This window comes from Copadichromis virginalis, linkage group LG18 (assembly GCF_057382275.1).
Source record: "Copadichromis virginalis isolate Kocher_CV1m ecotype Utaka linkage group LG18, C_Virginalis_male_GT1.1, whole genome shotgun sequence".
In the NCBI taxonomy this organism is placed as follows: Eukaryota; Metazoa; Chordata; class Actinopteri; order Cichliformes; family Cichlidae; genus Copadichromis; species Copadichromis virginalis.
In genome coordinates, this window is record NC_140635.1 from 3563272 (window position 1) to 3576524 (window position 13253).

General features: G+C 44.4%; 1 protein-coding gene across 4 annotated transcripts in view; it reads right to left on the reverse strand.

Moving 5' to 3' along the window:
* Positions 1–13253, reverse strand: part of efr3a (EFR3 homolog A (S. cerevisiae)) — a 117931-nt gene that overhangs the window by 70653 nt on the left and 34025 nt on the right. For all 4 annotated transcript variants that reach the window (XM_085439766.1, XM_085439765.1, XM_085439764.1 and 1 more), the window contains 3 exons: positions 9780–9856; positions 7224–7351; positions 6007–6157 (listed from right to left, as the gene is read on the reverse strand). In XM_085439766.1, coding sequence (XP_085295892.1) covers positions 6007–6157; positions 7224–7351; positions 9780–9856 — 356 coding nt within the window. The remainder of the gene's footprint in view (positions 1–6006; positions 6158–7223; positions 7352–9779; positions 9857–13253) is intronic.

Here is a 13253-nt window from a genome sequence, read left to right on the forward strand (position 1 = left end):
CTGTAAAGTGAAGCCTCCTCTGCTTGCAAAAAGACAATTAAATAACTCTGTGGGGGAAATGGCCCTGTGACCTCAGTAAGTACTTCCTGATTAATTCACAGTCTCGAGCTGTTGTTTCTTACTTTAAACAACATTAAATAAATTTTTGTCTAACAGATTATCAGCCAATCACACGTCAGCTGATGAGTCCACGCCCATCTAATCCAGTTTCAAAACACCAACCTGTCAACCGTAAAAACACTCAGGTACAGGCTTTGCTAACCAATGCAGGACAGCCATGTTTTATATATTGTCCATTTATGCAGGAACCTGAAGTCCTGAAAATGGGAAGCTGATAAATGTTTGACCTTTCACCTCAACAACAGATACAAAGAAAAAAAAAAATCCCTCGATCACAACACTGATAACATGTCAGAGCATTTCCTGTGAGCCAAAGCACCGTCACATTCCTGCACACTAATTAATTTTGGAGCCAGTGTGACAATGACAATAACTATTAGAACCACCTCCCCCACCCGGCCCAGCCTGTAATCTTCTCCCTCCAAACGAGCCTCGAGTGTCCTCCAGAGAGGCCTCCTCCTCCCGGCTCAGCCGGCTGCGCTCGAGGAGCCTCTCTCACCAACCTGTCATTGTCCACTACGACAAATTGCGTCAGCACAGTTCAGCGTCAGTGGCAAAAACCACTCCGTTCTACCGGTAATTTCCTCCCATTTTGTACCTAACCTCTCCTGGGGGTAATGGCTCAGATGGAAGGAGCTATGCCGGCAGCTGGCGCACAGGAGAGTGGCTTCCCCTCAGCAGATTACGGTACTGTACTGCTGTGCTGCTGCAGAAGAGCAAATTCAAGCTGTAGGCACTTACAGACCAATTACAGTCGTGTTTAGGAGGTAGAAGGAGAAGCTTTGGTCACAACTTGAATTTGCACGTCACACAAAGACATCCTGAAGGGCTTTAGTTTGGGTATACTCTCTAATATCCACACACTATGCACACTGCATTGTTGTAAAACCATGACAGAACTCTCAGACAAGCTCAAACTTCACAGAAAGGAGTCTGAAGTCCTTTGTGGCATTAAAAATGCTCCACGTTTTGTTGAATATGTGCTGTTTTGAGATGCCTCTCGTCTGATTTTAGGGTCTTTAATTCATTAGTGCATAAGTCTGACATTTAGTCATCGGGACGATGTATTGCCTGGGCTGAGAGTTCACTGGTGAACTTGCTGGAGTGTCAGCTTGACAGTCTGAGTGGGAGGAGGCTGAATGTTTGCCGACTCAAGCCAGGAAGTGGAATACTGAAGCTTAAACTAATTATTAGCGTGTATTCCCTTTGGCAGCGGCTCTGATTATAAGTGATGATAACCTGTAATAACAGGGCTGACTCATTTTCATGTATCGTGCGCCTGAAGCAGTTTACAGGTGTTGTACTTCCTGATAGCATTCAATTTCCTGTAACCTCATCAAACGTGACATTTCGGCATCATTCCCGCGAGAAAGTTCACAGGAAGTTTACGACAACTTGGGGGAACGTCTTGAGCTGTAGACAGATTCATAACTGGCTGCTTCCTCCTGAGCCCTGACTCAGCTGATGATGATGATGATGATGGAGAACTCCTTGCCCCGGTAACTGTTGGACAGGGGGTTTACTCATCAAAAATCGAGTTCACCGTGCGATCAGCTGGCGGTTACTGAACGTTAAAATGTTTATTTTGATGTTATTTGCACTGTAAAGTTACTTTTCTGTATTTTACACCCATCATGTTGCATGATGTGCAATTTTTTTTTAATCTGCTAAAAAATATCTTTTTTTTTTCCAAATCTAACTTTTGTAAATCTGTTGGTTTTTTTCCCAAATTGGGGTCTGAGCTTCACTTAAAGGCTCCGACAGAGGAAGAAACAAAGGCTGTACTGTTGACTAACGAAGGCTCGTCTGTTAGAAGCGGAGCTCATACTTCTCTGGCCATCTGCGAAGTGCTTGCAACGTGTGAAATCACAAGAGGAGAAGGACAACAAAGGCCGCAGTGAAAAGCAACAGATGGAATTCGATAAACCAGAGACGTTGACTCTGATTACGGAGCGTCTCGGAGGTATCAAGGTGTCAAAATGCTTCAAACTTTGGAGAAATGAAAATAAAAATAATCTTATTCCTACATAGTTTTTGAACTTGACCAAAACTTTCTGCTATCCATAAACTGTACACAAATCTAAACATGGAAAATTGGGTTTTGGGATAAAGCTGTAGACTGCATCTATCTCACATCTGGCTCCACAGGTTATAGATCGCAGACACATGGACTCCCCTGTGTGTCTGACTCGGTGTCTGAGTCTGGACTGATGAGCGCCTCTTCCATTGAGATGGAGTGAAGGAAGCGCCACTTCGAGCCGTCACAGTTTGCCAATTTCTTGTGATAAAGTTAACTGGGAGATGAATTTGTAAAGCGTGAACGGCTGGCAGCCAGACAGCAGCAGAACACAGCGGTCACACACATTTATACTGGGCACGGTAAGAAATAGGAAAGCCAGTGGGGCTGTAGGAGGAAAATGATTACATTAAAGGTGACAAATGTTGTTTGGTTTAATGAAAATGTCACTGTTAGACTGATTGGAACTTTTTTGGTATTATTTATATACAGGATGATTTATCACCTACCTCCCCCCACGATGGTTTGTTTTGGCTCGTTAGTCAACCGAATGTTTCCAAAGTTAACTTGCAATGGACTTATTGGGCTTTCCCTCATTGTCTGACAAACATGTCCTCGCCAAGTGCTGGATGCTCACATTAGACAGCAGAAGATAAAGAGGCCCACGTTTGTACAAAAGTACAAGGTCAACTTTTTTTTCTACTGTTGGCTCTGCATGATGTCATAAAGAGTGGATATTCCTAATATGCCAATCAGGCACGGACGCCCCACCCACCTTCAGTTTACAAGGGAGAGCTAAGGGGGAGGAGCTAAAATGGACTGTTCCTTAAAAGCTACTCAGTCATCATTCTTTGCTTCTCCAGCTTGTTTTAACACAAGGTTTTAAAAACAGCCCTGAGCTCCCGAAGACCGATATTTGAATGATTCGTTGAAGAAATGCTTTTGTGCCCACTAAGGTTTCAGTGCGGATGTGGGATTTTTTTCATAATGATTAAACCAAATCACACAGCAGTGACCAACCTCGAGCTGTTGATGGATCATCTCAGACATAGTCTGGACTGAAGTTTGGTCCATTTTCGGCCTTCCTTCCCGTCCTCGTCATTGTATCAACGAGCCCAACTTCACTACTTTTCCAAGTTTTTTTTTCCAAAGTCCAAAGTTTTGTAAGAGTAACAGTTTTGCTGGCTTTTGAGGGGCTTTGAAAAAAACTGAGGTCTGCAGCTAACACTCCATCTATTTTGATATGATATCATCCCCGCCCGTCTTTTATCTTTAAATCTAACCCTTTGCCCCTTGGATGCCTACTAGAGGAAATCCCTGTTTCTCTTTTCTGAACTGAGCAATTTCTGTTATATTTCAGGCGTGTTTCTAGAATAAGATGACGTCACAAGTTAATGTGGATGATCTCTGCCTATACAACTTACTCGGGCTACACCTGGAAAAACCTGGAATCTGTTCCAATGGTCGTCAAACCGCGTCTTTATTGAGCTATAAAGTGACATGTCCAAACTACTCATTAAAACTCTCTTTCTGTGGTTCCTGCTCGAGAATGATGCACCCAACATGAACTGAGTGTTTCTCTGCGATCACAAACTCCATGTAAACCATCTTGGTATGAAGAGTATGAAGTATGAAGGTAAACAAGCATCACAATAGATGCCACTGTGTCACAGTAACTGAGTATGGAACAGAAAGATTCTTTTCTTTTCTTTTTGTACTTTGAAAATATGCTGCAATTGACCAAAAACTGCAGAAAACCACAAATCAACATGTGGAATGAATCAACATCTGCAAAGTTACAGAGGTTGTAGTACAGACATAGCAAGACATTTTGTAATTTGGCACCAGAAAATGTCGATGTCCGATGGGAAGCTGCTCTTGAAGCACTCTGGGGCGTTGAGTTGTTCACAGTTTTCTCGCTGTTAAGTTTTGGAAGATAGAATGCGTTTGTGTTTACATCGTTACCTGCCTTATAATTGTTTTTTGTTCTGTTTTGCGGTCGGAGAAATGATTTTTGTGAGTTTTGAGCTGAGATTCTGATGTTTGTGTGGATACCACAGATGTCTGTATTTAAACAACAGACCTGGCAACACGTGGAACCAGATGTTTGGTTCACCAGGTTGCGGGAACAGGAGAGGTTGTCAAACGTCATCTTTATGGAGGAAAGGATTAAAGACACTTATGTAACTAACTTTCACCACCAGGGGGCATTTCCTCTAAAGAAGTCGTCTTTTTCCAGTCCTGGCGTTTTAAATTGTAACGTGTCGTTAATGACTTGTATGATTGACTCACTGCATCATTTTGTGGTAAAATTGGTAGAAGAATTACTTCAGCTTCTGCTCTTCAACACGATGACTCCGTGTCATGGACAAAAATTCATAGCAGTTTATTTTGATGCTTTAAAGCACAGACATTCAACATAAGCACCTCTAGGACTCTAGGAGTTAACCTCCTCTTGTTTGCTTGTATCATGAAGGATATGAAGTTCTTTAGCTACTGTAAAGCTGTTTTGTTGCTGAGCAGCAACAACAAGCACTAAAAGTGTGACGTTTAAAAGTAATTAGACACTGCTGAGGCTCCGCTGAGGCCGGCCAGCTGGTTTCAAACAGTCTTTTGACCAAATTGCTGTAATTTGCTGAGCTCTCTGTGTTGGTGCTTTTCTGCAGACGTCTCAAACAAACTCATTAAACTGATAATTAGGCAACAGAGCAAACAAAGGAGCTCCGTTTTGCTCAGCTGCGCCACAAAACCAAACGGAGACATTAAACGAAACGTCTCCGTTTGGAGCCGGCGCCGTAAAGGAAAATTTAATTAACACGGCTCTCACCTAAAGAGGGCGAGCACCTTCCAGCCCCCCGATTCAGCTAACTGCTCTTCTCTTCTGTCAGTCTAAATACCACACATAAATAATGCAAAGGCTTTCACATCTAAACCTTGGGCTCGGTTTCCTGCTCGGATGAAGCCCCAACAATGGAGACAGACAGGCTCAGAACAGGAGGCGGCATGAAGGAAAAACTTCGGGTTCACCTTCAGAAGAAACAGAAGGAGAAACGGGGCTGACATTTGCTGGCGGCTTAGAAGCTAATAATAATTAGAGTCTTTCACGGGATGTGTTACACGACAATTTCCTCTGTGAGAGGAGAAGTGAAATGAGCTATTAAAGTGCCGACATCAACCACTGACGTATTTGACCTGCTTTGATTTATGACCTTATTTTTTTGTGTGTGTCAAAAACGTTGTTGTGGCTTTAATCTGGAGGATTGTGGGTTAGTCTGTGATGGGAAACATACGAAGTATGAATAAAGCAGAGTCAACAATAAAATCCTGGTTGCTGCTAAGAGAGTATCCGCCTGAGATTAAAAGTATAATCAAGCTCAAAGTGAGAAGAGCAGAAGCTTTTTATTGCACGCAGTTTACAGCGTGTGAAGGGAAGTTCTGTCCAGCCAACATCTGCAGCGTCGGCAGCTTCAAATGCTGCTGGCATGCATGATGAAGGCACACCAACTGTCCTATCTATGCAAAACAGGCTGTGCGTCACCTGACATGCTAACGCTTCTTCTTTGTAAGACCATTTGTGGAATGTGGACAGAGCACAACACCTGGGAGGCGTTTTTTTAAAAGAGTGAAAGAAAGTGCAAGTGGAAGCAAAGTTCTCTGAGAAACGATGTTTTGGTTTCCGATGCTGTAAAGCATTCATTTATTCATCTTTTACATAATCCACAGATTAGTCTGGATTACCTGCTGTACCAATTGGCTTCACTAAGGTTACAGTTCACAGTGTCTTTATCAACACATTTCTGCATGCTCTCCTCCTTTCCCTTCATCTAGAAAAAAGGCTTCGAGTGTGTGTTTCTGTGTTTTCGTCTTACCGAGTTGGTTCCCAGCACCTGCAGGTCTGGCTCTCTAGACTCCAGCAGCTTGGCCACCATGTGCAGGAAACTCTCCACGAAGGGTTTGATGCTCTGAGAGTGACACGCCATCAGCAGCTGGTCCAGAGCCTCCATGGCTATCACCACATTCCTGCACACAGCAATAAGCTTTACACTCATGACACAGGAGCTTTTCAACACCTGCAAGTTTACAGAAACACTACTCCGGATGTATGTCATAGGGGGAGAGGTCTAAGCAGAGACACCCAGACCTTGCCTAACCCACTACCTCCTAATGTGCTAACTGAACAGTTTTTTGAGGCTCTTCTCTATTTAAAAACAGAAGCAGCAAAGGGTGGAGACGAGAGATTGGTTCTGAACAGAGGACGGTGCAGCAGATGTGTTTCGATCAAAATACACAAAAAGAGTGGGTCACTGTCGGGTTGAAAGTGTCTGTGCACTGAGCACATTATTGCATGATGTAACTTTACAGCAGCTCCACCTGGAAGGAGAAGGCTGACGTTACAGACCCGAGCATGCAAACATGTCGCCTTGCTGGGTGATGAGCGGTCCGGTAAGGGTGCGTGGATGCCGTGCAGAAGGTAGACGCGTCTACTCTCTGACCGTCATCCTCAGGGAAACAACATCAGAGCCCATTCAGACAGAAAGTCTGACATTATAATGGTTGTATCGATTCAGTGCTGACAGTCTTCTTTCAGAAATACTTCAGGGAGGTTCTTTGTTCCGTCTCTCAGCTCATTTTAATTACTTTCCAGAGCAGAAATGGGAGTGGACGAGACTTTTAATGTCACTGCACTTCTTCTGATGAGTTTTAATGACAGGTGGCTGGACAGTCTCCTTCACTTTCTGTTTTTAAATGTCACCTAGTATTTCTGAACCTCGGGCTGACTGCGACTGCTTTCATCCTGTTTTTCAGCATCCTTACGTGTCTTTGCTACGTCGCACTACATTCTCAGGTATTTTTCCCTCAGAATTTTTTCTCTTGTCATTTCCAGATTTCCAGTATTTTTTTGGCAAATTCATTTGCAGCTCACTGTTTCACAGGAACTGTGCAGCTTATTCTCCTCCTGCTATCTCACTGAATCTGCATCATGAATTGAAGCTAACAGCATTTGCTGTTTGAGGTGATGAAGGGTTTTCTGGGATAAAACACATTTATCTGGTGCTTGGGACTTAACAAGTCAAACACCACTCACCCGTAGCGGTGTCGCACCACGTCTCTGCTCAGCTTCTCGGCCAGGTAAGCTCCAATCCTGTCCAGTTTCTCTGGAGCCGACACGGCGTAGAAGGTGAGCTTCTCCATGTCCGACTTACTGAGGCCATCCTGGAAACAACAACGCAGTCAGGATTCAGAGGATTTAAACAAAGCCTGCTAAAACTATCTTCTGTCAACACTGACGCACTGACGGATCAGATGATGCACTTTGTCATATAGAGCATCGCATGTAGAGCAGGCTTCCTGAACCCAGAGTTACTCCAGCAGCGTTCAGAGCGTGAACGTTCGAAAAACATTTAGACGTAGAAAAAAGTGCTTGTGCAAATATGTGAAACTGGGTGAAGGATACGTGTTGTATAAAATGCTTTGAGTGCTCAAGCAGAGTAGAAAAGAGTTACATAAGAACCTGTCCACTTAAAATATAAGCTGCTTCAGCCTGCATACAGCCACTACTGCCTCTGCAAGCCACTTTGCAACCCACGTCTTCTTTTAAAAGAGTTTATCTGTTGTCACTGATGCTGTCCTGTCCACTTGGCTTTCATGCGTGCACATGAAGCAGGGCGATACCAAAGCAGAGCCGTAACACAAATTATAAATCAGTGCAGTTTTAACTAAAAACACATCACAATCTTCCCGTATGATTGAAAATAAACTCAGTGCCTTTTAAGACATCACAGCACTCTGTGCTGAATATGTTTGAATTTTGCTGATCGGACGAAACACGAAACTCGACGACATCACTTTGATTCTATTTTGCTTTTCAGTGTTATTTTACACACGATGTGATGAAGCCAAATATTCATTGCTATTTGCAGCCATCGCTCATCGATGATACAGATTTTCTGCGGTACTATAATAAAGTAATAAGAATATTCTTACAATACTAAAAACTCTTGGACTCGATGTGGCGATCAAAAAGGTTGGATTGAATTCTATCAGATGTAAAGATGAAGAATTTAAAAACTTGAACATGTATCTGGTATTCCCAGCTGTCTCCTCCAGCTCTTGCAGGACCGAGGCGTTCAGAAGCCAGCCAGGAGACATCATCTCTCCAGCACGTTCTCCGCTCTGAGCTCCTCACCCTGCATCTCTAAAGCTGGACCCAGACTCACAGGAAGCTCATTTCCAGCTCTCGTACCCATGATCTCAATTTCTCATTGTCAGAACAAAAAACGAACACTTATCAGCAGGTTCATCGAACGGCAAAAATCAATCTGTCAAAGTTCCAGTCAGACTCTTTCAGTTGATCAAAGTCATCTGAATCCTTCTTTTAACTTCCTAAACTTCATTTTGTGGCACTGACATTAAAACCAGTGGACTGTGAGTGTGTTTAATTTGGCTTCCCTGACATGGATGCAAACGAATGAGCACCACAGATCAGTGCTCAGAAACATTATAGAGACTGAAACTGCACATTATCAGAAATTATTCATACTGAAGTCCAATTACTGCAGCGTATTCACGGCCCTCTCTTCACTCAGGGTCCATTTCTGCCTCGTTAAAACTAACGAGAGCTCGTTCCGGTGTAGGGATTCAGATTCTTCTCTATCAGAGTGCTCAACCTCAGGACTTCAATGCTGTACTGTAGTCAACACGTATACATACTGTATGTACTGACTGGCCAGAGGGGGGAGTTAATTTGAGACCGGCTGTTCCCCGAGTGCTTTCAACCCCTCGGGCGCTCAGTGAGAGATAATTAATTGGCCGAGGTCTCGATCGTTCAGGCATTTTGATTTCCCACTGCACATGTTTGCTTAAACAAAAAGGTCCTTGAGAAGACGTGTGGGGAGGACGCGAAAAAAAATGTAAATCCCTCCCCTGAGCACCGGACCAACCACACACACATGTGGCGTTTTAATTAACACGCGTCAAAGAACCAAACAGGTGAGAACAACTTGTGGTGGTCTGGTTATCAAAGCCACGTCACATTTAACTGGCAGAATTATCAAAGTCTGAAGCGTTCATGCGTGGCTCTGCGGTCGACCAATTATCTCCGTGTTGTGTCGATGAAGCTCGTCGGTGGGCGTGTCGCCGGGTCTCCACAGCAATCCCAAAGGTGTGATAAGACCCGGGCAGCAGACGCAGCGCTAACACACTGTGGAAGCTACAGACTTCTGTCTAACAGACTCAGTCTGAAGGTTTTCTGCTTCCTTTGTCTTTTGTACCACAGCATTTCTGATCAAATGCCAGCAGGACACAAACTTCTCAGTCCATAAAAACACAGCGGAGGATGTTGGGAAACCCTCGCAGCTTCCCCAGAGCAACAGATAAAGGATCAGTAGAACAAATCTGACACGTGGCCTCACACATGAATGCACAAACTAGTGTTAGTAAAGGTCTTTAGGAGCGCTGTTTCAGCTGTGTTAAGGTAAAAATCTGATACTTTACTAATCTGGATGTAAAACATTTTCACATTAATGGTAGATTTTATGCAGCGGAGGTCACGTCACACCTGGGTCCAGTCTTTGTGTATTTGATTAGATTAAATGTCCTATAGGGGAGACAACAAACATGTAATGTGTTTGCAGGTACTTACTTTGGGGTCCTCAGGGAAGATGTTGTCCACCAGGCGTTTGTACCTCGGCCTCAGCGGCCCACAGCAGCCGCAAACTCCTGCAACGAAGACAGAAATGGCCATCAGTGAAGCCTGACCTCCAACTTTCTGTAATTAGCAGCTGTCTTCATGCCTCACAGACAACAGAAAACTGGGGGCAAGAAATGGAGCTTGTAACCCTTTTAAGTCAGAGTAGCTGAGGACGAAATGTGGAGCTTTCAATTGGATCGATGGAACCTGACTGTAAAACACATTCACGTTTCCTCCTGTGACTCATGGACGAGCGCCTGAGACAATCCAAACTTACTCTGGAGTCAGGAGCTGGCTCTGATAGGTCACCTCGTATTGACCAACATGAATTAGCATTACAAGCAGCAGGCCGGGAGTCAATACGAAAGTGATGAGTCATCAGAGTCTAGGATCGGCGGCGAAGAAGTCCTCACGAGGGGCATCTGACTCAGGCGAGTTCATGCAGTGTTCAACTACTGCGTACTTTATGGCCATTTCTTTCTAAGCAGTTAAATCCAAGGTGAGAATTTGTCCTTTCCTAACATTATCCAGTAATTCTCCTAACGCAACATGAAACATTATCATCTTTCTGTCCCGACAGGCCTCAAACTTCACGTGCACACAGAGTTGTGAACGCTCTTCCTGACTGATGAACTCGACCGTCAGTGCAAAGTGTCATCAGTGAAATGTCAGCGTTTCTGCATTCAGAGGAGCAGCAGACCACAGCCGAGGGGTCACGGCAGCGCCGCGCTGCCCTGACAGTCGATCAATGAGGCAAAACATTAGTACGAGGGGAAGCAACTCTAAACATCTGAAATGAGAAGGACAACAGCACTGTGCACACTCGAGCCACCACTCATTCTTTATGCTTTGTTTCCTTCCTGGAAATGATCAAATGGTTGAGAGCAGCAGTTCCCCAAACTTTGAGGCTCCAGAGTTCTGATTTGGACATTGGTGCTTTTTCACCACAGAAGTGCTGGCTTAAGAGTTTCACACAGCACTGCATTTGTAAAGGTTTAATAAATGCAAGGTGTTTATGGAAGCAGTAAAAATGTTTAGCAGTTCTGTAACATTGTGTTAAAATAATACAAATATAACAATTTAGACCTTGACCTTAATTCTGAGAGACTAAGCAGGAGTAGTTGTTGTTGTTTTTTTTACTTCAGACTAAATTTGAAAAACTATTGGAAACCACCAAAAATCAATTAAGGAATTAACAGCATGTAAATTTGGCTCAAGCTGAATCCAAATGCAGAGAATCAGAAGAAAGGAGAGAAATCCTCCAAACATGATCGTCCAAAACACCAAATAACACTTCCCAGAATTAAATTTAAATCCATCAGCTGCAAAGAAACGTTTAAACAGTTTATGAAGCCGGGCGTCATTTATTGATATTTCTTAAAAATCAATCAAGCTCGATGCTTTGAGCGGGCAGCTGGCTCACAACCATCAGAAGATCCAGCTCCAAAAACATCTGCACCAACGCCTCCTCACGCTGCTGATGTTGGAACATTTTCCCAGAAACAGGTAAATAAAACACATTCTCACACTTTGCCTTAATTTTAATTTTCTGTGCTATAAAACCTGAAAGAAAAAAAAAAAAGGGGGGGGGGCAGCACGGTGGCAAATTCCACCATCAGGCCGGGGCCTTTCTGTGTGGAGTTTGCATGTTCTCCCCGTGTTTGCGTGGGTTCTCTCCGGGTACTCCGGCTTCCTCCCAACGTCCAAAGACATGCAGCTTGTGGGGATAGGTTAATTGGATAATCCAAATTGCCACTAGGTGTGAATGTGCGAGTGAATGTGAGTGCGAATGGTTGTCTGTCCCTGTGTGTTGGCCCTGTGACAGACTGGCAACCTGTCCAGGATGTACCCCGCCTCTCGCCCTATGACAGCTGGGATAGGCTCCAGCGCCCCCCGTGACCCTGAAAAGGATAAGCGGAAGCGAATGGATGGATGGATGGATAAAACCTGAAAAGGAGAAGTTTCCACAGACTGACGGCGAGACAGATGTGGCGGTGTGGGTGTGTCATCAGGATAACACTTTGCCAAGATGTTTCTAATCCATTTATTGACTAAATACCAACATTTTTTTATTTTATTTAATTTTTTTAAATTTTATTTTCAGTTGTTACACTGAATACCAACATTTAAAGGCAGATTATGGGAAACAAAAGCAGAAATGCTACTTTCTCCATATTCCTCCGCTTCCCTCCTCAGACTCAGAACACTAACTTCAGGGATCAGGCCTGGGACATCATTTCCCAGGAGCCCCTGCTGCTGACACCCTTCATAAGATGGAAGGTGACTGCAACACCTCCAGAGAGCAGTCCTCGGGGGAACCTGCAGATTACCAACTTCATTAAGGCTTGTATCAACAACCTGCCGCCACTTTAAAGCATTCATTACAGATCCTACAATTGCCTGCCACATTAGGGCGGCGGGGGGAGCGGCCGTCTGTTAGTGCAACTCGTCGGCTTTAATGGAATTCAGCTCCGACGCTCTACACCTGTAAGCGCGACACAGAGACTCTGACAAAGTCACGTTGTTCACAGCCATGAGCGTGTGCACGTCCCTGCTTTGCTAATTCTGACTTAAATCTTCGTTTTCATGTCTTAACCAAAGTTTTGGCCTCGTTATTGTGACCGTCAGCTGACACGACTTTCATGTCCATCACAGTGTTGCACATCAACAGTTGGGCCTCTAGAATGAGTAAAATCAGAAGCTTCTTCAGATTAAACATCGCGTTTGTGCTTCTCGCTGCAGTCATCTTATACACGGCTTATTTACAGCCTTCACACTTGAAAAGGTGAAGACGCATGAATGTAAACGCGCACATGCTGGGCTCTTGCAGAGACACAGCGTGTGTGTTTGTGTGTTTGCAGACGTTGAGGATGAAGTGGAAACACCTGGGAGGCCGCGGCTCCTCCTGCGCGAGGCGTTCAGGGACAGCAGATGGATCGGGCCAAACACGGCGCTGCAGAGGGGGGAGGTGGTGTGACAGCTTTCTGTTTCCATCCTCGTTAACTCGCCTCTCATTCCAGCGTCCGCAGCAGCTCAGGGTGAAAATGCATCCACCTTTAAAGGACTAGTTTAAAGAGAGGCTCAAGGCACATGTGCAGTTATCATATAATCCCGCTAGCTCCGCCCTCAGAGACCTTCAGGGGTGTATTTAAAAAGTCAGTTTCACTGAGGAAGGTTCCTAACTGAGTGAAGTATCGTCAGTCAGATTCTCTGAGCACCATCGGTATTCCTCTACCTCCTGACTACACTGAGGTCAAGGAAAAGGGGGCAGAGGTCAAATTTTGGACTAATCGAGTGCACCCGGGCTCCGGTGCTCAGCTTCCTCTTTGCCAAGCCGTCTGTCTCTTGACAGCTCTAATGCTTCCTTTAACATTCGGTCCTCTTCGCCTTGTATTTTGAGCTGTGATCCTTTTTTGATCAGTTTAC